The sequence below is a fragment of the Staurois parvus genome, unplaced genomic scaffold (genome assembly GCF_062004578.1).
Source record: "Staurois parvus isolate SC_StPar_1 unplaced genomic scaffold, SC_StPar_1.0 ptg000145l, whole genome shotgun sequence".
Classification (NCBI taxonomy): Eukaryota; Metazoa; Chordata; class Amphibia; order Anura; family Ranidae; genus Staurois; species Staurois parvus.
This window is the reverse complement of record NW_028317941.1, coordinates 22,765,339-22,792,607: the sequence shown is the minus strand read 5'-3', so window position 1 is coordinate 22,792,607 and position 27,269 is coordinate 22,765,339. Positions and strand designations below refer to the sequence as shown.

At 39.0% G+C, this 27,269-nt stretch overlaps 1 protein-coding gene across 4 annotated transcripts in view; it reads right to left on the bottom strand.

Moving 5' to 3' along the window:
* Positions 1 to 6,747: 6,747 nt before the first annotated feature.
* Positions 6,748 to 27,269, bottom strand: part of USP9X (ubiquitin specific peptidase 9 X-linked) — a 290,448-nt gene continuing 269,926 nt past the window's right edge. For 3 of the 4 annotated variants that reach the window (XM_089673926.1, XM_089673928.1, XM_089673927.1), the window contains 4 exons: positions 22,058 to 22,214; positions 21,534 to 21,746; positions 13,881 to 13,976; positions 6,748 to 9,788 (listed from right to left, as the gene is read on the bottom strand). In XM_089673926.1, the coding sequence (XP_089530052.1) occupies positions 9,654 to 9,788; positions 13,881 to 13,976; positions 21,534 to 21,746; positions 22,058 to 22,214 (601 nt within the window). In that variant the 3' untranslated portion in view covers positions 6,748 to 9,653. The remainder of the gene's footprint in view (positions 9,789 to 13,880; positions 13,977 to 21,533; positions 21,747 to 22,057; positions 22,215 to 27,269) is intronic. The other variant, XM_089673929.1, reaches the window with a different exon arrangement.

Genomic DNA, 27,269 nt, shown 5'->3' with positions numbered 1-27,269 from the left:
TGCATGGCTTCCAGTGGCACTGGGTCAGCGGTGTGGATTGATGTGACAGAAGCATCTGGATGAATTCTGCACTGTTTAGAGATATACTGTCAGCCCAGATTCAGCCAAATGCAGCAAAGTTGATTGGACGGTGCTTCATAGTACAGATGGACAATGATCCAAAAACACACTGCAAAAGCAATGCAGGAGCTTTGAGGAAAAAAAGTGGAATATTCTGCAATGGCCGAGTCAATCACCTGATCTCAACCCAATTGAGCATGCATTTCACTTGCTGAAGGCAAAAAGACCTACAAAGAACAACTGAAGACAGCTGTTAGAGCCTGGCAAAGCAACCGAAAGGAGGAAACCCAGTTTTTGGTAATGTCCATGGGTTCCAGACTTCAGGCAGTCATTTCCAATAAAGGATTCTCAACAAAATATTAAAAATGAACATTTTATTTATGATTATAGTCAACTGTCCAATTACTTTTGGTCCCTTGAAAAAGGGGGGATGGCTACTCTTAAGAGCTGTGATTCCTAAACCCCTTCTCCAATTTGGATGTACATACCCTCAAATTAAATCTGACAGTGTGCACTTTCAGCCCATAACCATTATATAACTATATCTTGAATATGTTTTTGTAAATACCTGAAAAAAAAAAACTAAAATTGTGCCTGTGTCCAAATATATATGGACCTAACTGTACATCTATGACTGTGGTAGGGAAACTAGAGCGTAAGCATCTCAAGAGTAAAAACTGCTATGAATGTTTAACTTTTTTTTGTAAATTTGCCTTAAAAGTGAAAAAAAAAAAATGTGCCAGTGATGACTGCTACATGGTCCATTGCAAATATTTACCTTTTTTTCTACAAAACAGCAAGATGACTTACTTTTTTTTTTTTTTAAACACAGCAACTTCTCTAAACCTTTTTACCCCGCAGGAACCCTTGATATAATTTGTAGGTCTCAAGTAACCACTGATATAAATTATATATGTATGTTTCATAGTAAAATAGCATTGTAAAGTGTTAAATAAGGATATTTTTAGTATAACTCTAAAATTGTAACACATTATAGGAACTAAAAAGGATACGTAAATAATAATAATAAACAATAGTAATATAAGCAGGCATACGTATAATATTTTAGAACGAGAGCAAATTATTTAACATTGCCTTGTCAATAACAATCATGAAAGTGAATATTGGCTTGAAAAGAAACAGACTGAAAACTTTAGTGTCCTCTTACATAAATCATAGGTCAAAGTGTGCCATTACCTTTGTGGTCAGTGAAGAAATGCCTTCTTACATTGGGTAATCATTGTAGGTGAGAAACAGTACCATTGCTCAAGGAACCCTGGGATTCCATGGAACCTTGGATGGGAATGCCTGTTCTACAGTATAGAAACCACATTAGCAAGACATCTATATGTCAGATCTGCCCACCTACCGCAACAGTTTTTGCCTCTTCTACATTAGAAAAATGCAAAAAGGAGCATAAAGACTACAGTGTGGAGTCATAATCTGAAACCAGAGAGGGATAATTTACTGAAATCCTCAAGAAAAATAAACCACATGGGAGATTTTGGCCAGTGTCTACTAAAGATGAGAAAATAATGAAAATACGCTGTACTGCTAAACAGGTGCAGTTGGTGTTTGGAAAAATCTGAAAGGATTAGATTTTTTGGGGGCTGGTATCCTCAAAGTAAAAAGTACTTAGCTTACAGCTGTCCTGGTAAAGGAGGCTTCTGCTGTTACCCGTCCACTCATTTTCTGTACTTAAAGATAAAAAAAAAAAAAGGGGGGGGGTATGGGGGGCTTGGGGAAAGAGGAATTTCAACTTGTCTGTAAATTCTACATCTTGGAGTACAGTACAGGACACAGGCAACTTATTCATACATTCATGGGTTACAGTGTCGAACCTTCAGGTGATTGGGCAGTTGCAAGCTTCTGAGGACAGGTTTTCCCCTATCACTACCCCACTCTTGAGTTCAGTTTTCTATCAGGCAATGCAGAGTAAAGCTGGCCATAGGTGGATAGAATTTCAGACACAAATTCTTAGTAAAAGTCGTAGGAAAACTCTGAAAACAGTTTGTCAAAAAGATTTTGCTTGTTTTTAACATTTGATTTTTGAATGAATATCCTTTACTGAACGAAAAACCACAACCCTTTTTGATTTTCCATCCTGCTTCCTAATGATTTAGAAGAACAAACTTTTTTAGAGCCTTCTTTTCACAACACTTTTCATTAAAAAATCTACCCATCTACAGTGACAAAAATAATTATCTGATCCCTTGAATTTTGTACACTTACAAATAAAGGATCTATATTTTTTTTTATCATAGGTGTATTTTAAATGATAAAGACAGCAAAATCAACCAAAAACACATTACAAATGTTATTTTACTCACTGAACTGCAACTCAATTTAGAAATATTTGATCTCCTACCAACCAACAATAATTCTGGCTCCCACAGACTGGCTATGTGCTCATGTGGTACACAGATTAGTCCTGTCAACTTAAGAAGGTACTCCTAATGACAACTTGTTATGTGTATAAAAGACACCTGTCCACAGAATCTTTTTCTTCCATTCAAACCTCACCACCATGGACAAGACCAAAAGAGCTGTCAAAGGACGTCAGGTACAAGATTGAAGACCAGCAGAAGGCTGGCATGGGCTACAAGGCCATCTGCAAGAAGCTTAGTGAGGAGACAACTGTTGGAGCGATTATTAGCAAATGGAAGAAATACAAAATAACCATCAATTACCCTCAGTCTGGAGCTCCATGCAAGATTCCGCCTCATGGCGTAAGGATGATGAGAAAAGTGAGGGATCAGCCCAGAACTATATGGGAAAAGCTTGTAAATTATCTAAAGGCAGTTGGGACCACACTCACGAAACAAACCATTGGCAACACAATACACTGCTATGGATTGAAATCCTTTAGTGTCAGCAAGGTCCTCCTCAAGATAGCACATGTACAGGTCTGTCTGAAGTTTGCCAATGGACATCTAAATGAATCAGAGAAGGATTGGGAAGAAGTGTTGCAGTCAGATGAGGCCAAAATTGAGCTCGTTGTCATAAACTCAACTTGCCATGACTGGAGGAAGAAAAATGTTGACTATGACCATAAAACACCATACCTACACTTAAGCACAGAGGTGGAAACATTATGCTTTGGGGATGTTTATCTGCTAAAAAGTACAGGCCGACTTTTCTGCATCAAGGGGCCAAGTATTGTAATGTCTTGGATGGGAATCTTCTTCCCTCAGCCAGAACACTGCCATGCTGGAAGATTAAGACCCATCTTCAATGACCCAAAACATACCACCAAGGCAACAACGGAGTGGCTCAAGAAGAAGCACATTAAGGTCATGGAGTGGTCTAGCCAGTTTCCAGACCTTAATCCTTTAGAAAATTTATGGAGGGAGCTGAAACTTTGAGTTGCCAAGCAACAGCCAAAAAACCTTAAGATTTAGAGAAGATTTCTAAAGAAAAGTGGACTGAAATCCCTCCTTAGATGTGTGCAAACTTGGTAACTACAAGAAACGACTTACCTCAGTAATTGGTGGAGAAACACTTGTTGGCAATCTCAAAGTCATGTTTTGCTTGGGGATTGAATACTTATTTTACTCACTGAACTGCAACTCAACTTATAACATTTGTATCATGTGTTTTTTTTCTGGATTTCTGGTTGCTGTTCTGTCTCTTGCATTTAAAGTACACCTATGATAAACATTTTAGATCCTTCATTTCTTTGTAAGTGGGCAAACTTACAAAATCTGCAGGGGATCAAATATTTATTTTCCCCACTGTATGGCCAGCTTTACAAGAAGAGTTTAGGGAGGGAGGTATGTGTCCCCAGTACTGTACTCAAGATATTAAATTTACAGGCAAGTCAAAATTCCTCTCATCTTAATTGTACAGTATAGGACACAGGCAACTAATTCAAACATCCAAATACATCCCAAAGCAATGTATACAAGGGTGGGAAACTAGACAAAATAACTATACTAACAGGTCCAAAAACAGGGATACAAACCCCAGTTTCAGAGTGCTGCTACAAGAATCCTGTATGTTGAACATGTGTCTGGTATGAACAGAAGACCAGGTGGTGGCCTTACAGAGTTGGAAGATGTAGGCTAGATGCCTAAAGGCACAGGATGCTCCAACAGATCTGGTGGCATGTGAGCATAACAGTGCAGGAGGTAGTGTTTGTTTTAAAGCATAAGCCCTGACAATCAACTTGAAAGGATAACTTCACCTTCACAATGTTTGCAGAACGATACCCTTATTTACAGGGCATGCTGAGACCATTTAGAAGGAAGGTTGGTCTAGGGCGTTATATCACCTTGTTAAGTGTGAGGAAGGGCTCTTTTCTGGAAGGAGACAATAGTTCTGAGATGTGTAACAGACACAAAAGCCACAGAAAAGGTTACTTTGGTGATAATAGACTGAGTAAAAATCCCTGTGTTTAAATGATGGTTGCAAGGTAGAAAGAACAAAGTTAAAGCACAGAGTGCTGCAACAGGGAACCTAATACAAGAAACACCTTGAATAAAGGTGTGAGGGAATGTAAAGCCTGAGATAATGTAGAAAAGTGACCTTTTAGAGTACTTAGAGCTAAATTCTGGTTAAGACTTGCTTGCAGGAAAGCCAGAATGCAGGGTACAAAGAAATCTCTGGGGATGGAATAGACTGTGCTCACACTAGGGGAAAGAAGATTTCCAGGTATGATAATAAATCTTCCTGGATGTGGCTTTTCTTGCATTCAGCAAGGTAGAAATCACAGACTCAAAGGCCCCTCTATCCTTTAAGACTGGGTTTCAACAGCCAAGCCATTAAAGCCAAAGACACTAAAGCAGGATAGAACAGAGGGCCATGAGGGAACAGATTTGTCTGCTGGGAAAAAGCCAGGGGCCTTCTGTAAGAAGCTTGAGTGTGTCTATCTATACCAGGTTCTTCTGGGCCAGGTTGGTACCAGAAAAATCAGTTTCCCTCTCTCATTCTATTTTGTGAAGCAGGCAAAGAAGAATGCTCAGTGGAGAGACAGTGTACACTAGACTGAACGGACACCAAGAAAATCTAGAGCATATGAGGCCAGAGTTAGAGGATCCCTGGCTTTGAATAGAAACCGGCTTGTTGTTTCTGGAGTCCCCCATTTTTGGCATATCAGATTGAACACATCTGGATGAAGAGACAAGACCATTCCCCTTGGTCCAGGCGGGTTCAGGCTGAAATCTGCCTGTTTTCCACTCTTGGGATGTGTATTGCAGAAATCAATGGATAGCAAGTTTCTGTCCACAACAGTATCTGGTTTGCTTCCTTCAAGGCAGCTATGCTCCTTGTGCCCCTTAGATGGATGATATATGCAACAGGTGGCATTGTATAAATGCCCTGGAATTGGTTGTCTTTTTAGAAGGGGGATCCAGCACTGGAGGGACAGCCTGACAACTCTGAGCTCCAAGATATTGATGGGGAGTTTTCCCTCCTCCCTTGACCATATTCTTCAAAACATCAAGGGTTGGAAGACTCTTTCCCAGCATTACAGACCTGCGTCTGGTGTAAGAACCTTCCAATTGTAGGGGGAAGAAGGGTTTTCCCACTGTCCGAATTGATGATTTACCAGGACCAGAAATTTCTTGTTTAGAGGGATAGAGGCATAGGTAGATTCATGGAAGGAGCCTGTTCTTCCCATGCAGATAGAATATTTGCGTGCAAAATTCATGAATGGAATTGGGTAAAGGGTACTGCCTCGAAGGAAGCAACCATAAGGCCTAGAACTCTCATGGATAAACTCACTATGGGATTTCTTTTCAATCTCCATTGTCAAGCGCGGGGTGTCAAACTCAAATTTCATCAGGGCTGCATCAGCATTATGGTTGCCCTCAAAGGGCCGATTGTATCTGTAAGACTATATAAATGTGTCTACTCTTAATTATAACAAATCATCTCTCTATTACTGGTTGTAGCAATAGCTTTAGACTTAAACTGTAAAGAGAGGAGCAGACTGGCACGGAGCCCACTCACACTCCTGTAGCAGATGATGCAAGTCTGAAATAAAGGGTCGCACATTGCATGGTTCTGCCATGATGTTCGGTCTGAGCAGTCTCCTATAAAGTTTCTCGTAGTTGATAACAGAGGTGTACTTTTCATCTGGCATAGAACTGATATTCTCATAATAATTATAAACAGATGTCATGATTCCTGCACTGTGGCAAACACCCACGTAATTGTAGCCTAATTTCTTATAAAAAGTAAGCAGCAGCAACACCTGTTTTTGTATCCTTCCCCTTGACTCTCAGGAATTGAAGAAGCAGGTATCAGACATTCATTTTGTTTAACAGATGAGGCTTTCCTTTGGTACTATACTTTTTTACACACATTTTGCTGGTGCCATTTCAAGTACATTTACTGAGCTACAGCTTTTGGTTTTCTGATAAGAAATATGAAGAATGCATCTCTTCATTTGGCAAACCCAATATGAGGATGGGGAGGAGACCAAGACACACAATGTAGTTTTATTCAAAATAAATTTTTCCCACTGTAGAGAGTTTGGATGCAACAGTAGTCACAGATACTGCTGATTACTTCCTGACCATTTCTTTTGGATAAAGTCTTGGACACATGCCTTGACTACACACCCACAGTCATGAAGTAGTTAATCATTCACATTAGGCAATCTACTTTCTGCTTACACCATTAATACATTTCACTAAGTGGAATGAATAAACCAGTCCTTAAAATTACAAAGCACTGCTCAAATTATAACAAATGCAAATTACATTTTATTTTATTTTGATCAACATGACAGTTCTTGTGATAGACTGCTGAATGTTTCTGGACCAACTGTCTTCTTCATTGTGGACAGAATAGTTTTCCTCTTCTGTTGCATATCATTTTGTTGCTGTCTATTCTCTAAATGCATTACTCGCATTCAGATAGGCAATTGTACTGTAAATAGTAAAGCTTTTAGAAACCAGAGATCTTATGTATTGTGTATCTCGTAGCAGCAGTGAAAAGGTGATATACAGTGCCATTATAACACATAGGTAGAAAGCATTGAGGCTAAAGTATTAGGTCTATACAAACAAATACAAAAAATACATATCTTAAGCTAGACTATAGGAATAATTAACATTATATAATTTATTTTACTAGTGTGTGTGTATGGAGGTTTATGACACATGAAATATATGTACCAGCACCAAATGAATTCAAGGCAGAAAGAAATTTTGTTCAAGCCATGCTGACTGGGGCTAAGACAAAATCAAGTCCTAAGGGCCCATTTTATCAAAACTTAAGAAGAGGGCCCTGCTGCCATTGGCAATCTGATTTCACTTTAAATTTTTCCAGAAATCTTCGCCAAGAGTGGTAATTGTGAGCTATTACTAATTTTTTCCTCTAGTTTAACTAAACCAGCTACCAGCTTCCTGTGCTAATTTATGAAAAGTAGTATAAGTGGAACTGCAATAAATGTAAGCAACTAATAAAGTGTTTACTTTTAATTTACACATTTTTTAAAACGCTAGGAGATTCACTAATGTGCAATAAGTCGCCATTTACTGTACAATCGTCAGAGCACCATTGTTCCTGCAGGTGCCCAAACAAGTGGGAGGTTAACATTAGGAAAACAGGGCAGTATAAGTGAAATGCTTGTCCGGTAAAATGTAAATTCGGTCAGATGTAGATACATTTATACACATGTTCACTAGCTAATGCAGAGTGGGACAAAATCTATTTCGACATATTTGTAAAACAGAAAAATATACACCATAAAAATGAAGAGAACATTTTCTTTTGAAAAGATCACCCAAACTATATATATATATTATTGCTAAAAGTAGAATCCAAATTTATGTAGGTACATACGATATACTAACCTATACATAGGTGTTTAAATTTAGGCAGAATAATCTAGTGCCAGTTATGGTGTAGGGGCCATAGTCTGAAAATATATATATATATATAAATAAATAGCAAACATAATAAATTGGCCTTCAACTATCATACAGGTATCCATGCAATAAGAAAAACAACAGGACAATTCAGTTCTTCTTAAATCAAATTCTATTTGTGAATTCAGCAAAATAATTTCTATAAAATAAAACAGCAAAATATTTAAATATTATAGAATGGGCTGTATCTGTTTCTGCAGGGAGTATTTGGTTTTTAGACATGTCCAAAAATACACACATTCAAGTTACCAATTTTTTTTCCATTTAAATACAGTATTTACTAATGCTTTCCTTGAAATTCATAAAACTTCTTTTGCCTGGAATCATGCGACCTCCAAACTGTCTGCAACTAACCAGTAGTTCTTAATGTTCAGTCCCTGCTTATTAAATGTTAAATATTTTCTTTTTTTTTTTTTTTCTTTTTTTTTTGTACACAGTTGATTAAGGACTACTAGACAAATCTAATTTCAAGTAGATCTGTTGTACACTGAGCAAATACCACCAGTTTTTACCCAGGCAGTGGTACTCACAGGTGTAATAAAACTGTCACAGGCCTTCACGTTATTGAGATGCATTAGAAGAGAAGGAAGTATCAGACCAAATGCCTAGAATAAGCTTACCAAAAAGGAACAAAACAAGCACACAAAATACCATCTATTATGTTTCCAAGATCCTGGCATAGCAATTGTTGCATATTTGTTTGTCGTATTCCTCCATCTTGTGTTAATTATTGAAACCCAAGCATCATTTATCATACAGGCAATTTTCAAATATTACAAATGGGCACATGTGCAACTCAATTCTAAATCCCCACTGCCCAAGTTTTTCCCCCATTTTAAACTCAAAGTCTATAAAAAAAAAAGAAAAAAACAAAGACCAAAAAAAACAAAAAAAAACCTCAACAGTGCAACTGTTTTTAGATCATGGCATATTGTCCTCAATAACCCTCCCATAACCCCAATGTCTGGCTACACTCTCCTGGTGTGAAGCCATGCTATATGTTACAGCAGAATAGTAAATCTAGTATGAGAAGGCAATAAAAGATAATTTAAAAACAAATGATACATTATCACTTGTCCACATCGACCAGAAATGGAATAGGTTATCAGCTGTCAGTTGTTGTTCAGAGAAACCGGTGGTGGTGGATAGTTAACTGTAACTATTTTTGCGGTTTGACTTGGCAAATGCTGTAAAGATCCAACTGCCATATGGCAAAAAAAAAAAAAAAAATTAAAAAAAAAAAAATATATATATATATATATGTAGAGCAGAAGGTATAGTTCAGGAAACTAAAGGCTTTTTTTCTGGAAATTTTGTTTGTTTTTTACATTTTTTTTGTAAATACGTGAACTTCATCAAGCCCCAAATTAAAAAAAAAGAAGAAAAAGGAAAAAAAAAAAAGAAAAAAAAAAGGTCTTGCTTAAGAATTAACAGTCAAACATTAATATACTATGTACACCTTTGCCATTTACACAGTAGCATCAGGCCGTTTATTACAAAACACTATACACTTTCCACTGCAGGCGGGTTATATATTGACAGCAAGTTTCTGCAGATAAGACAGTGAATAGACTCTCCACTCCAAGTTGATTAGGAACAGTTTTTTTTTTTCGTTTTCTAGTTTTAAATATTAGCCAGACACAAAGGAAGGTTGGACTGTAAGGCCTGGGTGCACAGTCTCGGAGGAGTTAAGTAAAATAATAATGAGTTTCACTAATCTTTAGTTTGAATTAGGGGGACATCTTCACTGCCTTCAAATTCTTCTTGTGCTCGCTGGCCTGCCCGCTGAGGATTGTTCATGTGGTGTGCTGCTGGGCCGGTATATGGTTGTCCATGCAAATGGTTATTCTGTCAAGCATAGTAAAAACAATTTATACCATATTAGTTGCAGAAACGAGAAAAAAAATTAGACTATGTACATTTGCATGTTTTCCGAGGTTTAATGGACAAATACACCAGAGTTGTAATGAGAAAGATCTGTATGTACATGGTGGTGAAAGTAGTTTCTCAAACAGATTTAAATGTTGCTTTGTAGAACTGACCATTCATTTGTGGACTTTTATAGTCTAAAATAAATAAAATACAAATTTGCTTGACAGTTGAAGTAAAAATATGAAATAGTGCCAAACACCACTTATCAATTCCAACCGGATAGTATTTAAAATGTTACCTGAAGACCCATATACAGCTATATTTAAATGAAGACTATCAAGTTTACCTTGATGGTCACAACTGGGCTTTTGGAAGAATATTGTAAGAATTTTGAAGAAAAAAAAAGTGACAAAAAAAATAGTAAAAATAAAGTAAGCCTATACGTCTGAGGATTTAGGACTAAATATACAGATATTTGCATAAGCTCAACCATGATTAGTTCTCTTCAGGTATGTTCTTTGAGTTATTTGCCCAAGCAGAGTAACTTTCAGGACTTAACAGATGCCAGGGCCCTTTTAATGTGATTGTTCTTTAAAGGGTTAGATCACCATTACCGAAAAACTGCCTATGCAGATAAGGGGTGTCTGTAGGTAAAAAAAAGCTTTGCAGTTTTGACCAAAGTTAAATAATGCCCTTGCTATAGGTGTAGGCCGTACCTTATGAAGCCTGACTGGCAAACTTTTAGGATGTTGCTAAAGGCCTGTTGCTAAGAGAGGCCTAGTGTTATTGTTCACGTTCACCCTCACAGAAGCCTGTCTGTCTCCGCTCTGCAGAGACTGAGTAGGCAAAAATGTGTCCACACCCTGCTCTGTTCCGACCAGCAGAGGATATTTGAGCGGAACCCTTGCTGATCAGGAAGGAGTCTGCTCCATCTGAAAAGAGCCTCAATAATATGGTTATAATTGTAATTTGTATTGTATTTGTATTAAAAGCCAGACTGTTTTTACCTATATTGTGTTGAGGGCAAAAAAAAAAGAGGAAGTCTTGAATACATAAAAAAAGATGCAGGTGGTCAGCTTGTCCTAAGGAAGAACTGGAGCACTTCTCAGGCAAGACCATAGCTGCCCTTTAACGCTGATCTTCAGGTTTATTGTCTCTTTACCTATTTTGTTTGGTCCAAGCAGGTGGTTGGATGACATCATAATCTCAGACTCAGAGAATACAAAGCTGCCTATGAATGGCTCAGCGCTTCTCAACTACATACAGTGTACGTAGCATGCCCAGCAATCACTCGTTAGTGTAGAAAATAGTCTGTCTGGACCACCTTGGGCCAAAAGAACGGTTAGCAACAGTAAACCCGGAAGTCTGCTTTAAAGTGTACATTCACATTTTCACAAAAAATTAAAAAAGGTGAACACCCTACACCGTCCTCGGTACCTGCTTCTCTTACATTTGTGGGTGATCAGCTGTCACTGCCCACACAACTAGTGAAGTGGTCTGAGTATTTTAAAGCCCCACACTTCTTTCCTTTTTTAAATTAAGACAAATTAGAGAGATGCTGCACTGGTAGTGTGCCCGCAAGTGACCAATAAGAATTGCTATGATTCGTACTGGAAGCACAAAGGAAAGAAAGGGAAGAACGGGGCATTCAAATCCTTGGACTGCTGCAGCAGGTGCATGGGCAACACACACACGAAGTAGGGAGGGCTCTTACCTGTTCATTTTTTGTACAAAAGGTGAACTTGCACATTAAGCCTGGGTTCACAGCTTTCTGTGCGAATTCCGCACCGCATCAGAATCACACCCTATTCATGCGAACTGCTGCGGGTGTGTATGTCAACAACACCCCGAAATCGGTCCGCAAAACGCAGTGCGATGTGCAGAATTGGATCGCATAGGTGTGAATACCCATGCGATCAGATTCTAGCGCGGACCAAAAAAAAAGGATCCTGCACCTTTCTGGTGCGGGTGCAGTGCAATTAGAGCCATACAAAATGTGCACCGCACACAAATCACATGCGATTTGACAGGATTGAGCTGCGGTTCCTGTGTGAATCACATGCGATGTACCGAGACACATATAGGCAAACCTGGGCTCAATGATAAGTTCACCTTTAAAATAAACAAATGCACAGCTTTCTGCAGGAAAAAAAAAAGTGCATTATTTTTTTACACTGGGAGCCTGTACAGCATTGCACTCATGATCAGCAAATGAATTGTGGCAGCAGACACAGGGAGAAAATCCCTAGCTTGCTGTCACAGAAGGGAGTTGTGGGGGTACAGGAACAGCTGCGGCAGTAACATGTAACACCCTGAAAATGGGTGTAACATGTTAGAAAAGGTGAACTTATCCTTTAAATGTACCCATAATAGTAGCTTTGGTGCTTTCACAGCCTCATGAAAGGCAGCTTATTACTCAGACCAGATATTGCTGAAAGTAGGCCCGTGAAATAAACAGTTTTTGGTGAACATCAAAGAAAAAGTAAAGACAACTTACTACCCTAAAATGAGACCGCAAGGTTCAAAAAATACTTGACAAACTTTGTTGCACCTGCATCCTAGCTAAACTAAAGCTATTCACATTATTTCTTGTGCTTAGATCCAGGTTTGACAAAATCAAGTAACAATGATGTGATAAAACATGGGATTATGCTTTGGGAAAACTAACTAGCAGTAAACTTATCAGTGTGTGTTTTATTTAGTCTATAGTCTATTTACAAATGAGATATCAGACATAAATAAAAGCAGAAAGCTAAACTAAAAATCTGAATTCTTTTTAGATGAGCAACTGCATAGTTAGGACACAATCTGTATTAATACTAGTTTAGGTAAAGAAACTGAGAATTTAGTTCCAAAACTCTTATTTAGCCAACATAATGATCAAGTGCAGCACTCAGTTATTGTTTTTTGCACTATATCATACTTTACAAATATCTTCACACAGTTAGGATTGTTGATTAAACAGAATGCCAAAACCATAGCACAATCACAAACATTTGCAAGATGGAGAAGCTAATACAGAGCAAATGCTCTCAGTATTATGAAAGCTTGAGATTTTTTTTTTTTTTCAAACACCTTAGTAGAGGTTAGGGACAGTCAACTAGCTGCAGCTAGAGCATCATAAAAAATATTTTTCACACACTGTAAACAAATAGAAAGCGCCAAGCGAAAGTTAATCATGTATGTGCACCATTAATACACAATCGAAAGTTACAAAAGCAAAATTACTTTTGCCTTCATAAAGACCAAAATGCACTCAACCTTTTTTTTTAACAAATCTCTTTCATTAGCTTGAGTACACAAACTGTTAAAATCTGAATTTTGATAGGTTGCAGATGATTACTGCACACAATGGAACTTCACAGCAAACTCATTATCCCAGTATATTACTGGCATGTGATAAATTTAATTTGTTTTTTTTCTCTGTACTGTAAAATGATACACAGGCTAATTTCTGGAAGATTACAAGAGCAAACACAAAAGAAGATGGCAATAAAGGGATTTTTCGACTGATATCAATGACCATCCGTTTTGGAAAATATTTAAAATTATAGCAAAACATCAGTGGATCTGATTTTTAACCTGTTCATTAAAGGCTAAGTTCACCTTTAGGAACATGTTACAAGTTACTCCGGAATTTAGGGTATAACATGTTCCTAATCACCAGCTGCCTACCTCCAGAGTTGCAGCAGCTGTCACACAGATCTGTAACTGTATAAACTACAAGTCCCATCTTCCCCCGTGGCAGACAGACTTTTAGTTCTAAATGGACTACAAGTGAAGTAATCAGGGTACTCAGTTTATTGACACTTCTTCCAGCTCTGTAGCTGACAGCCTGTATGGAGGTAAGGGCAGAAAGCTGGAGGAAGTGTCTGAAGGAATCACCGACTGAGTTCAATGCTTTGTAGGCTTCTGTGGAAAAAAATAAATAAATGCACATTTTGCCCCCTCCCTGCAAAAAAAATGTACATTCATTAATTTTTTTCTTAAAGGTGAACTTGGCTTTTAGATGGCTGTAAAATATAATGAAAATACAAGAAAATGTGTACACAAAAAACTATGTTATACCTGCTGATACTGAGAACCAGGTGAATGGGGATACAATGGGGCATCTTCAGGTGGGGAGGATTCATGTTCCTCAGGGGCATCTTGGTCATCTGGCTCCTATAAAGTTTGCAAAAGTCGAATTTTGTCACATGCAGGTTTAGTAATTCAGATGCATCTCAAGATTGCCAGAAGAAAATCTCCATATCTGTTAAAGAATTAGAACCTCTATAGCTTACACACCATTTCTGCCCCCAGCCATCTCTAAAGAAATGATGATGCTTTAAAAGCATTTACTGAAGTTCAGTAAATAAAAAGAAAATCTAAAAACACCTCCTATATCTGCAATGATAGCCACAGACTTTAGATCAGGGATGATGATTGAGGTTAAACAGAAGTAAAGCTGTCAGTGACATGGAATTATAGTAACCTGATCAGCAATTTTTTTGCTGGATCTGGTGACAAGCTCATGTCTGTAAGTCAGGATGACAACTGCCAGCTAACTGATCATGGATGAGGGATGGATAATGCCTATGTAACAGTATAGAAGGCTACTCCCCCCCCCCCAAAGATAATTAGCACTGCCATGGCCTCCCTGCACACCTATCTTCCTACCTTTACACAGGTTCTGGTAAAAAGCGCATGTTTGAGTCAGGCAAATACTGGCCAGCTGAATTATATAAGGAATGAGGGGAGGGTGTGATTACTGTTAATGTTAGAATTCAGAAAATGTTCGAATTCAGAAAATGTTCTAATGGATACTGTCCCCATCTCCTCAAATTAATAAACACTAGCAGGGTATCTTTCAGAGCAATCTTACTACCCATTTCTTTATACAATAATAAATATGAATGCTTATTTGGGCACCAGTGTGTAGGCGCATGCCAAAAGGGAACCTGGACATATTTGGATGCTATGGGCATATACAGTGCCTTGCAAAATGATTAACCCCCCTTGGTGTTTTTCTGTTATGTTGCCTGGATTTATACCTGTAATTAAAACAGAATTAAAATAGATTATTGGGGGCATTATACCATAAGATGTACACATGCCTACAAATTTGAAGGTGCAAAATATATTTTATTGTGACAATATTAGGCAACCCCCCCCCCCAAAAACAAAAAACAGAAACCATGAGTGTGCATCAGTATTCACCCCCTTTGCTATGAAACCCTTAAAGATGTGGTCAAATCAATTAACTTCAGAAGTCCCATAATTAGATTATTACATACTCCACCTGTGTGTAATCAAAATGTCAGGTCAATATGAATACGATACACCTGGTCTGAAAGGCTCTGAAGTAAGCAACATGAAGACCAAGGAGCTCTCCAAACAGGTCAGAGACAGTTGTGGAGAAGAGTAGATTAGGGTTGTTTACAAATAAAAAAAAATCCCAAACTTAGAACATCCTTTGGAGCATAATTAAATCCATTGTAAAAAAAAAAAAAAAAAAAAAAGGAAAAAATGTGGCACTACTGGAAGCATGACAAGAAAAGATCTCCCTCCAAAACTCACCCTGGGAAAAGGGGCATTAATAAGAGATGCAACAAAATTCCAAAGAGGGCACTGAAGAAGCTGCAAAAATCCACAGCAGAGATGGGAATATTTGTCCACAGGATCATGTTAAGTGGTAAATGCCACAGAACAGAGCTTTATCGGGAATAGCAGGAATGGCAGCCAGAAAAAAGCCACAGCTTTTATATCCACAACACACGTTAAGATTTTCTTGCAGACGGGAATAGAATGGAATTTTTTGGTCATCATGGGAAACGCTATGTGTGGAGCAAACCCAACACTTTCCATCACCATAAGAACACCATCCCCAAAGGGAAGCATAGTGGTGGCAGTGTTGTGGTGTAAGGAAGCTTTTCATAGCAGGGAATAGAAAATTTGTCAGAAAAATAATAATACAGGGCTATTCTTGTAAGAAACCCGTTTCAGTCTACCAGAGATGAGAGAAAAATATACAGTAATTGTCTTGAAATAGCCTAATCAAAGCCAAGTCCTCAATCCTACTGAGGATATGTAGCATGACTAAGATTGCTGTGTACCAACGCAACCCATCTAACTTGAAGTTGGCAACTGTTTTTTCTTGATGAATAGGCAACAATCTCAGTGACTAGATCTGTTAAGTTAAAATGATTGTAAAGCTTTTTTTTTATTTAGCATGTTATACAGTACTTACCTGCTCTGTGCAATGGTTTGCACAGAGCAGCCCAAAATCCTCCTGCCTCGGGTCTCTTGCCAGTGCTCTGGGCTTCACACCCAGAACAAGTGGCTTGCTCTTTGGGCACTCATGCGAGCTCACACCCTTGCCCTGCTGTGTGTCCCCATAAGACACAAAGAACGCCCCCCCAAACTGTCTCTGACAGTGGCGTGAGCCAATTGCTCCTTCTTCTGTACCTGGGGGGTGGGAGTGGGGTGTTTGCGGGGAAATCTGTATGCAGATGGTGTTTTTCTTTAGTGCAGAGAATGCAGTAAGGTATTAAAAACAAAAAAAAACAACACCTTCTGCTTTTACAACCACTTTAACAGAGACCTGCAGCTACAACTGGAGCATATGGTGGCTCTACAAAGGAAAGGGGTGTGGGTGAATAACTCAAGCACCCCCAAGATTTCAATTTTATGCCCGAATTATTGTTTGCACCATGAAAAAAAAATATTTGCATATTCAAGGATTTTGAGCACATCACATTTTACAAAGATCCAAAAAACATTTTAATTCTAGGCTGTAATCCAACAAAACAAGAGAAACACCAAGTGGGGTGAATATCACGACCCTGCCTTGATGACCATTGGTCTGAAAGGCACCTCCCACACCTGCAAAGCACACAGGGAGCTGACATACCTAACATACAGCACTGATCCCCACCAGCCCTCCTCTCCTGTCCACCCCAGGTGCTTGTATGTGATCACATATGGACGACAAAGAAGGACCAGTAAACAGTTCTTCAGAGTCACTTCCCTGCACTGCACATGGGGAAAATCTCCATTCCATGTTCAGGGGCGTAGGCAGGGCAGTGTACAGGGTCAGTAGGGCAGTCCTCTGACCTGCTGGCCCCTATAATCTGCTCTACAAATAGCTGACACCTGTACTCTGTCCTGGAAACTACTGAACCCAGCCAGTTGGGGCATAGTCAGTCAATAACAGACAGCCAGGCCAGCCTGGCCTGAAACTTGTGGGAGCCTGCATTAAGAGTTGTTCTGTCTTTATCATGGGACTCCTGTGGACATCTATTTTGTCACTGAAGTGAGCTTTTAAAGCTGGCTAAGCTTATATTTTTACATTGCTATTTGTTTTATTATATTTTCCAAGTTTTTTTTTTCCATGCTGTCCTTACTTTTTATTGGAGCCTTGCTAGTTAATTTCTTTGAAGAAAAAAAAGTGCGCCACGCCCTGGTGATCTGATCTTAGATCTCTCATGCTGTTCAGGTTGACCTCCAGCCCTCAAAGTTTGTCTATCCCTGAACTAAACTAATCAATATGATTTACAATTTATATCCAGCTTAGTGTCCCAAGGTCAGCTGCTGATCCTTAAAGTATACCCAAACTCAAAAACAGAAGGTTTACCATGTTATAAGGAACATCTGGAAATGGTAATTCCCAACTCAAGGCAACTTAAAAATGATCCCTTTCATTGGGTATGTGCTTGCACTGCAAGGGTTTATTCCTTGTAGTTTAAGGGAACAAAAAAAAAACCCATAAGAAAAACAAAAAAACAGACGATTTACTTCTCTGCAGCTATGCCGATTCCCACAGCTTTTTCTCCCTCACACTGCTTTGGTCTAGAGTCCTGACATTATCAAGACCAAAGCAGGGTCTATAGCTCTGCAATGGACGCAATAACAATGAGGGACATTCTACTGCCAGAGCATGGGAAATTGTCAACTGCCAGGAGAGCAGAGGACCAGGTAAGTAAAATTGTAACTCCTCTACCTTAGACAAAATGAGTGGTTAACCCTTGCAGTTTGAGCACAGCCCTACTTCAAGGGATCATTTTAAAATGTCTTTATAGCTGAATATATCTGTACGAGATAATCATCTAAGGCACTGCACCTCTACCAGCTAGTCTCAAGATCTAGAATGAGATTTGTTTTTTTTTTTGTTGATCTAATCTTTGTAAAGCTCTCCTGTTCATTCATTCATTCTGCTGATCTGTTCTCTGTGAACTTCTGTTTCTTAAATATTACTCCACCAGTCATTAGGAGGCAGCTCTGACATGCTGAAACAAAGCTCCTCTATCAAGATGGCTGTCCCCACACAGGAATCGGGTTGAGCAAGGTATGGTAAGTCAGTAATTACGAAAAAAATTGCTTACAGGAAGAAACACTAATGATTGTCCCTGGCCCTCTGCCTGTCTTTCTTGGGCAAGGCTTATAGAATTAAAGTCTTTTTTAATACTCTATACACCAAAAAACTTATATCTAATTCTTTTAAAAAAACAAACTTTTGTACCACAGACTAATGTCTATGGTGAATGCAGGCTGAAAAAAAGCCGCTTTGATCTTTTAAGCATTATTACACTGTTTGAAGCTTGTAAACACAAATGTTATTAGTATAGAATTAGTCGATTTAGTACAGCTACATGAAAACATTCCTTATACAAACAGACTTCATCGAAATACGACTAATAACAGAATCAAAATTCAAAATTAAAAGCATTCAAGAACTAGGTTTAATTTTAAAAACCTAAAAATTACTGAGTACCACACTATTCCGGTTAATTTCTTTTCTATGGATTGTTACATCATTTCACTAAATATTGAACTTTTCGATGTTCTGCTAATATGCAAGAAATCAATATAGGTCCTGTACAAGATCTGATATACAAAACATTCTGCTTGTCCAAGACTGAGCCCTGGTTCACACTGGATCCAACTTTGAAATCATGTGACTTCAATTGAAGTTGCACGATTTCAAAGTCGCATGTCAGTAAAACTTCAGGTGCAACTTGGCAGACATCTGTGTGACTTCATGTACAGATGTCTATGCAAGTCGCGCCGTAAATCACAAAAAATAGTGCAGGAACTACTTTCAAAATTGGTGCAACACCGATGGAAAGGTTCCATTGCTGAAATCGCATGGCAAGTCGCACTGGTGTGAACCAGGGCTTAAGCAAAAACATTTTGAACCTCCTCTGAGAACAACAAACAAGATTACAATACGTGTATCAAATTCTATGTGCCTAAGCTGTAAGAACCCATCATAAAAAGTGTGACAATGAAAAATTACTAATATTCCCAGAGCTAATGTACTAAACAATGCAAGTACTCTTTAAATGCACTTAGGCTTTTTAATCAAGTATTTGGGGTGTCAGCAGTGAAGCAGACAAAGCCATAACATTAGAAAAAAAAAATCTTGGAGAACAAAATATATAGCCAAATCACAAAATGTGAGGTAATGGGATTTTTGGTTTACGAGTAACCCCTTCTCCTGGAGTACATCATGGGTCAGAACATCTTCATATTCATTACGACTGGGTTATACTGCAACCTTCAGGTGATTAGACATTGGTACACAAAGGGAAAAAAAAAACCCCAAAACAAAAAAAACACACAGAAACAAGAAGTTCCCTACTAGGTATAACCTCTTGCTGTTACTTCTTTTTTTGTAGGAAGCCATGATTAACGAAGGAAGAGGGGCGGGGTCTCTGCCCTGTGATTCACTTTACAGTTAAATCAAAAATCCCATTTTCTTTATCGTACATCATGGGACACATGGCATCTTCATATCCATTAATATAGGGATTCCTCGAAGCACTTAAAATAATATTAAAGCTAAAAAAAATTTTTAATCCTTAATGCATTCCTTGGCTTCTGCTGCTCTCAATCAAATTCAGTGAGGAGGAAGTTGGGGGTGGGGCTACTCCAGCTGTGTGTGTCGATGGAACGCAGCTCCATAGACACACAGCTTCGGAGTGAGCAGACACCGTATGTCCCCATAGCAGCTGTTTGTTATGGGAACACACGAAGAAGAGGAGGAGCCAGGACAGCCAGCCGAGGACCTGAGAAGAGGAGGATTGGAGCTGTTCTGTGCAATACCACTGCACAAAGCAGGTGAGTATAATCATGTTTGTTATTTTATGAAAAAGAAAAAAAGACTTTAGTAACACTGAGGGGGAAAAAAACACGCCAACAAGCCAACTGGCCCCAAACCACCAAAGCAAAACAGGTAGAATCTCACACAGCAGCCTGCCTAACATGTTAATCAAAGGTAGCGTACTCAGCAGCTCTAATATCCACTTGGTAAAGATTGCCAAAGTACAAAACAAAAGACCAGGTAGTCGCTCTACAAACTTGAGCTATTGAAGCCTGATGTCGAACAGCCCAGGAAACACTTAGACTCATGGAAGAATGAAACAAACATAGGAACTTTTACCCTTTAGAACATAAGCCTGAGAAATAAGCTGACAAATCCATCAAGAAATGGTAGACTTGAAAACTACATGAACCTTCCTTGGGCATTCAGGAAGCACCAAGAGAAAACACAACTGATAAGCTGAAGTCATCTACTGCTGATGAACACCTGATAGTACAATTGTGAAGAGTCCTATCCCCTAGTATCTGCAGCTTAGGATAGAAGATGGCAACACAATGTCGTAGTTGAGATGGAATGAAGAAACCACCTTAGACAAAAAAGATGGACATGGCCTGTAGAGACCAATCCTCAATGCCTTCACTTCAGGTCAAGCTCAAAACAAGAGGAAAAGTCTCATAGTGCAAACCCATATATAAAGTTAAAAACACTTTTATTGCTAATTCCAATGCACTTACAGCTTAAAAAACAATTAACAGCAGTATTCCCAATTCCTAAGTTTTCGCGTTAACTGGAAGGGACTTCACTGGCTCTGCCTGATGCGTTGCTCCACTGGTCACATGGCTATTCAGAGGTTCATGACACTGTGCAGACACTCAGCATGCCTGTACTGGGTTGTTTTGCCTCAGGCTGAACAGACAACGGAATACAGGCACTGTCTGCATAGTGTCCTGGCCCCCTGCTATCAAGAAGAAGAGGTGCATGGTCGCAAACTTTTTAACCTTGTAAAAAAAGAAGTTAGATATTTTCTTAAACTAAGCAAAAGCAGCTATGGCACTTGCATGGTTATAACTGTATTAGAATGTGTCTAAACATTGTATGTTCAGAATTACTTCAAATACGTAAGGGACTTTTTCCAAAGAGAGGCTGCCATGAAAAACCTAATTTTCAGTGGATTGCTGAGCAAACCTTTTTGTCAGAATGAACGCCTTGTCAGGGTGAGCCAAGTCCACATAGGAAAAAAACAATTTAAATGAGTTTGTACAGGGAAGAATTGAGAATTCTGTTGCGGATGCCATGGTCCGAAACCTGTAACCTTTGAGATGGAGTACATGTCACAAAACCCCCCTCCCAAAAAAAAAAACAAAACACACAAGCAACAACGAAGCCTTGGGGGTTACGTCTCGGAGCAGACTTCCTTGTCGTCGTCCCCCCCACCCCGACAATGTCTAATAACAAGAAGTTGGCAGCATAACCCTATTGAAATGAAAATGATGAGGTTCTGTGTCTCATGATATATAATAAATTAAGAATTTTTGTAATAGAATGTATTATTGTTCTTATATATTTACATATTAATGTTACAGTTTTAGATGCTCTAAAATTATACAAATACACACACTCTATATAGTGATCTTTACCTCTTCTGGGCACAGCTCACAAGCCTTTGCAAGAGTCATCCTAGCACTGTGTGACCGCTCTAAAAAGTAGCCATTTGAGGTTTCATTGCTTTGCACTGGCGGGGACCAGTTGTTATATGTGTACTGAGGATTGCCAGTGTAAGGTCTGCGCTCCAACTCATCCCCCAACCATTCCACTGCCCACGTCCATTTCCTTTTTAAATCTCCATTGCTCTAAAGGTGAAAGAGGAGGAAAAGTCACTGCAATATTTTCACATCTCTATGTGTATCAAACTACATAACAAACAGGGCATTTAGATGGTTAGTCTTTTGCAGAGTTGCTTTTTCACAATTTAAAGAACTCTATTCAATGCATTTGAGAGAGATTAGGTGTGCCTTCCTGCAGCACCTACTTTTAGAGAAACACAATGAAAAGTGTAACCCTAATATCATTAAGACCAAATACTGAAGAAAAAAAAAGTTCTGCCTGTTGAACACACACACATTGACATTTGTACAAAATTGCAAAGGAGACTTCACATTACCTGCAATATTTGGTATGCGACAGAACAGTTGCTAAAAAGAGCCACCATACATTTTATGCACTGATAAGCTCTCTTCTGATAGTGGTTCTTGGAGCGTTGGATGGTATCGAACAAACCATCTCTGTCGTCTGGTATTCCTTTAAGTGCATTGTGAATCCTAAATACAGAAGGGCAATATTATATGTAATAAAACTTGCACCACACCAAAAATTCTGAAATTTGACAATGCTGAAAGTGACCTGTTGCTCGGGTAAAAGCAGTAAAATGAAGCACCCTGTAAAAAACAATACTTACGTGTCTAGTGGGCAGCAAATCCAGTTTTTGCTTCTTTGCAAAGCTATGGCTGGCCTTGCCATCCCACAGTATACAACAGTGTCTCGCATAGCACATTGCCTGCTGAGTAGTATGGTTTCACTTGCTAGATACTACATCATTATGGCCTGCAGTAATATAAATGCTGGTGGGTGGAACCACGGTGCACAGCAGGGGCATGTGTTATCTGACATACCAGTGGCAGGTGTATTTTTGCAAGTCAACAAAGACTGGCATTGTCTCTTGTTGGACAGGTATTAAAAATCATCTTATACAGGGTGCTTCAATTTCAGGAAATCCAAGATATAGAACGACTTTAACATTTCATAATATATGATTTGAGAGTGTTACAGATACTGTATCTCTCTCCTCCTGACACTGTCTTCAAACATAACTATTCCAACAAATTTTGAAGTTTTTTTTTTTCCCTTCTTTGATGAATGTTAAAAGGAAGCACAATTACATAAATGCAATCATAAGATCCAAGAATATACCTTGGCAAAAGTAAGCTAATGGGACATCCTCTATTAACCAACCCACCCACGATCATAGGTTTGAATGATAACTTGTCTGATCCAGCTATAAAATACTGGGACGAACAAGCAGGGAGGCTCCTGCAGGAAGCCTTAGAAAGTACAAAGTGGAAATCAGATTGCCTAAAAAAAAAAAGACAGTAACTGAGAGGTAGACTCTCTCAGCACGTACTATGATAAGACAGCGGAGGGAAGTTTCATAACAAGACACAGGGGAAAGAATGTCCTGCTTGGTTGAAACCAACTTCAAGAGGAAGGAGGCATTATGCCTTTAGACAACCTTATCCTTACGCAACATCAAGCAGTGTTCTGTACAGGTCATCAACTCAGACATGCAAGGCAGAGGTGATAGAAAATGGGAAAGGCCACCTTGTGAGTGAGGTCAAACAAAAAAGTATTCCCAATAGGGAGCCTCTGAAGGACCAAGAGAACCAGATTAAAGTCTCAGACACAGTGAAACATACAGGAGAAGAATGTGTGTGACAGCCTATAGCTTAACTAGGGACAGGCCAGCAGTCTCAAACAAAACAGCCAACACAAAGACTTGCCCTTTGATGGTATTCAAAGCCAAATGCCGATTCTGACCAGACTGGAGAAAGTTCAAGTTACATCCCAAGGAGCATTTCCTAGGGTAAAATTTCCTTGACACATGCCAAGCAAAACAGGCCTTCCGGGTGCAACTGTAGACTTTGCGAGAAGTGTATTTCCTAGCCTTCAGGAGGGTAGGGATTACAGATTCTTACCCTTGGCTGGTTTGGAGGGCCATGTCATCTTTCTTAATCTCAGGAGTAGAAGTCCTACTGGTGGAAAATTGTACCTTCTTTCTTTGGGGTAAAAGACTTTTATCCCCTCTAATCTCTCTGGTGTACTTGTCCAAGGAGGTACTAAGCAGTCATTCGTTTTCAAAGGGAAACCGCTTAAGACAGACACTTTTTGCACGGGAGCCAAGATTACCAACTTTTAAGCTAAAGAATCCTGTGCACAGGGATAGAGAGAAGCCTCATTCTGGATATCTAACAAGTGTGTCATCCAAGTTGTTCACACAGTAGCATAAGGCCAAAGGTAAAATATTTAACTGACTGTGGACTGAGGCATCAAGTAGGATAGAACCAGGGTCTTGGGCCATGTGTTTAGTCCAGATAGCAAGAGTTTAGCAGACTGCCATAGAAGCAATCACAGGTTGCACTGGGGGGCCCACTAAGGAAAAAGGCCTTTAAAAAGGGCATCTAATCTCTTCTGTACTGGAACTTTGAACACGGGTTTAACCTCTATGGAGTCCATAAGGGTCTTGTGAAGACAAAAAAATGTCAGGATCCACCATGAGAACTGCCCACTTTTAAATAAACCTTCCACAATAAGACTTTAAAATGCTTTGTTTAGCAGTAGGAAATAAAACTCCTCTGCATGAGGCATGGGCAGGATAGGCTTCATAAAGTAATGGATTTGGTAAGGCTTAGCTGGTTTTGGGAATTTAAGGAATGCAATGTTGTAGACTTTGTGGTTAGTAGACTCTGGCTGATCAAATACTAAACAGGAGCATACAGTGTTAATAACGGTAGCAATGGTATCCTTAAACTTGGATGAAATTTTCACACCATGTGTGTTCTCTTAATCAGATTTCTCTTAAGGAGAAGGATCGTCCAATTAACTCCTCCTTAGGCAATATGTCTGGCTCAAGGGCAAAGTCAAAGACTGATTAAGGAGGCACGGTTGTGACCCCTGTTATCAATGGCCTCTATATGGCCTGAGATTCTGCCCATGAAATCTGACATTGTGGCAGGAAATTCCTCTTTGGATAAGAAAGAGGAAACCAGTGTGGCAGATGGACTAGCCAAATGGTTAGAGGATGGAAACTATCAGAATAAAGGGTATTAGGGCCCTGTGTAGAAAAAGTTTCACACCCATTACTGCAATGTGCTGAACCTGAGCTAGCAAGGCATTCTGGCCCTTATCCTTTGTGCATGTTATCTGCCATGCTCTGTTAAGAGTTGTTGCTAAAGGGGAGTGTACACCATCCATTGCTGTGGAGAGGGAGTGGAAGGTCTTGGTGCCAAGCACTGTAAGCTGCTGTAAACCCAAGTATTATGGCGAGACCTCTGTGCCAATGGAGGACGACTGAAAGTCAATTAACCTAGAACCTACAGAAGGAATCTACAGAAGGTAGCTACAATGTAACGAGGGAACTTAACAGAAGAACCAAAGAGAAAAAACCTCCAAAGGAAAGAGGTTTTTCTCAGAGAAAACAGTTACGTCACCTACGTAATCTAAAAATCAAAAATACCTGAGAATGTCAAAAGTGAATGGAAATATAATCATATGAATACAATCCAAACACCAAAATTACTCCCTTGGACAGCTGCTGCTCATAAGTTGCAATAGCTATTTGAACAATGATAACAGAATCACAGTGCTATCCTATTTGTACAAAATGTTAAAACACATAGCTCAAAAACATTCAATATTTATAGTTGTGATCAATAATAATAAAGTCTCTCCGTCTCTAGTTCATGCATAAAAAGTGCTCAGTACTTAAAGAGTTCACCAACATAGTGCAACAATGAATACGTACAAAACTATTCCTTCTGTATTGAACAGTATTGTAATTGTACTGTCCCATTTATTTTGTACAGCAAAATATTTATTATTATTATATAGGAGCCTCCCACTAAACCCATGGCTCAGTCACAATATTGAGACCCTTGGGGGTAATGTCCCCAGCTCATGAATACGTCTAGTTTCATTCTTCAATACAGCTTTTTTTCATATCAGAACCCCTCCAATGTTTTTCTATTTTGTCTATACTACAAAAGAATAGAACTGTGGGGTTCCCAATTTGGTGTAACCTAAAATGGTTACAAACACTAGGTTATCAAAATCCCTTTTTTATGTTAATTATGTGTTCCCCTCCATGAATACGTCACAAGTGCTATCACAAGTTACGAATTTCTTTTATTTCGTATCTTCTGCTAGTACTCCTAGATTCAAAATAGGTCCGGTTTGTTGCTCTATTCCTGTTTTACAGGGGATGCATCTTCCAATCCTAGAGAACCCCACCTGATCCAAGAATGTCACTATTTTTTTTTCCAGGGGTATGGTACATTCTTTGTGTTTATTCTTTAGGTTGGGGGCTCGTCTGTATGCAAATTTTGGTTGTTTGGGAAGGATTTTAGCTAAAACCTTACCCTTTAAGTAGTATTGACCATTGCTTCCTAACAATTTTTCCATCACTCGGAAAATACGGTTTATTGAATACTATTCCATATGCCTTTTTCTTTACTTATAATTCCCTTCCATCCATTGATCTTTTTACATTATTCAAGAATTCTCTTTTATACCCCTTATTGCTAAACCTTACAATCAAAATGTCTCCTTGGGCTTTGAAATCTGCTTCACCATCACATTTCTTTTTAAAGTGGTAGTAAACTCCTTAAAAAAAAAAAAAAAGTTTCCGGCTTTTCCGCATTGCATACTAGCACATTATATGAAAGAGTTACCTTAGAATGAAGCCCTCCCAGCGGCGCGCTGTTGCTGCTGCAGAGGATCCCATCTTCACTCGGTCTTCCTTCCGGGTTCGTGGGCTACGCTGCTTGAATGGCCAAGCCGCCGATGGCGTCACTCCAGCGCATGTGTGAGTCTCGACCACGGCACACAGCTCTGAAGGAACAGCACAGCTATGCCGTTCCTTCAGAGCGCATGCACCGGTGAGGTCACCGGCTGCTGCTTCGCAAAAATATCTCCTAAACGGTGAATAATTAGGAGATATTAATTTTACCTACAGGTAAACTTTATTATAAGCTTACCTGTAGGTAAAAATGAAAAGGCGACTTTACTATCAGTTTAATGAGCATTAGTTATCCTTTAGGGATATCTAACTAATGCAGGTGGTGGCAGCTCCCTGTTGGAATGTTCCCATTCCAATTCATTTCTTTGAAATTAGTAAATGTATACAATTTCTCTCCTTTCTTGTATACCAAAGTCCAAAACATTTACGCATTCCTTATTGTAATTTCCAAAGAAATACTATACTCTCAAAGTCTTGAGTGATTCCTCAGACCCTTTCCAGACTGGTATGTCATCATCAATGCACCTCCTATATATTTTCAATTTTGTCATTTTTGCATATATTTCTTCCTCCTCCCATCTACTCAGGAAGATATTGGCCACATTGGGGGCATACTTGGTCCCCATAGAAACTCATTTCTTTTGTCTGTAAAACGTCCCATTTGACTGCTTCCAATACATTTTGCTGTTTAATTTTAGCACATAAAAAGATTTCATATCCACACTAGATAAGATGCAATTCATATCCACAGACGTTTCTTTCAAAATATTAATAAGGTTTTTACTATCTTTCAAATATGCTGGAA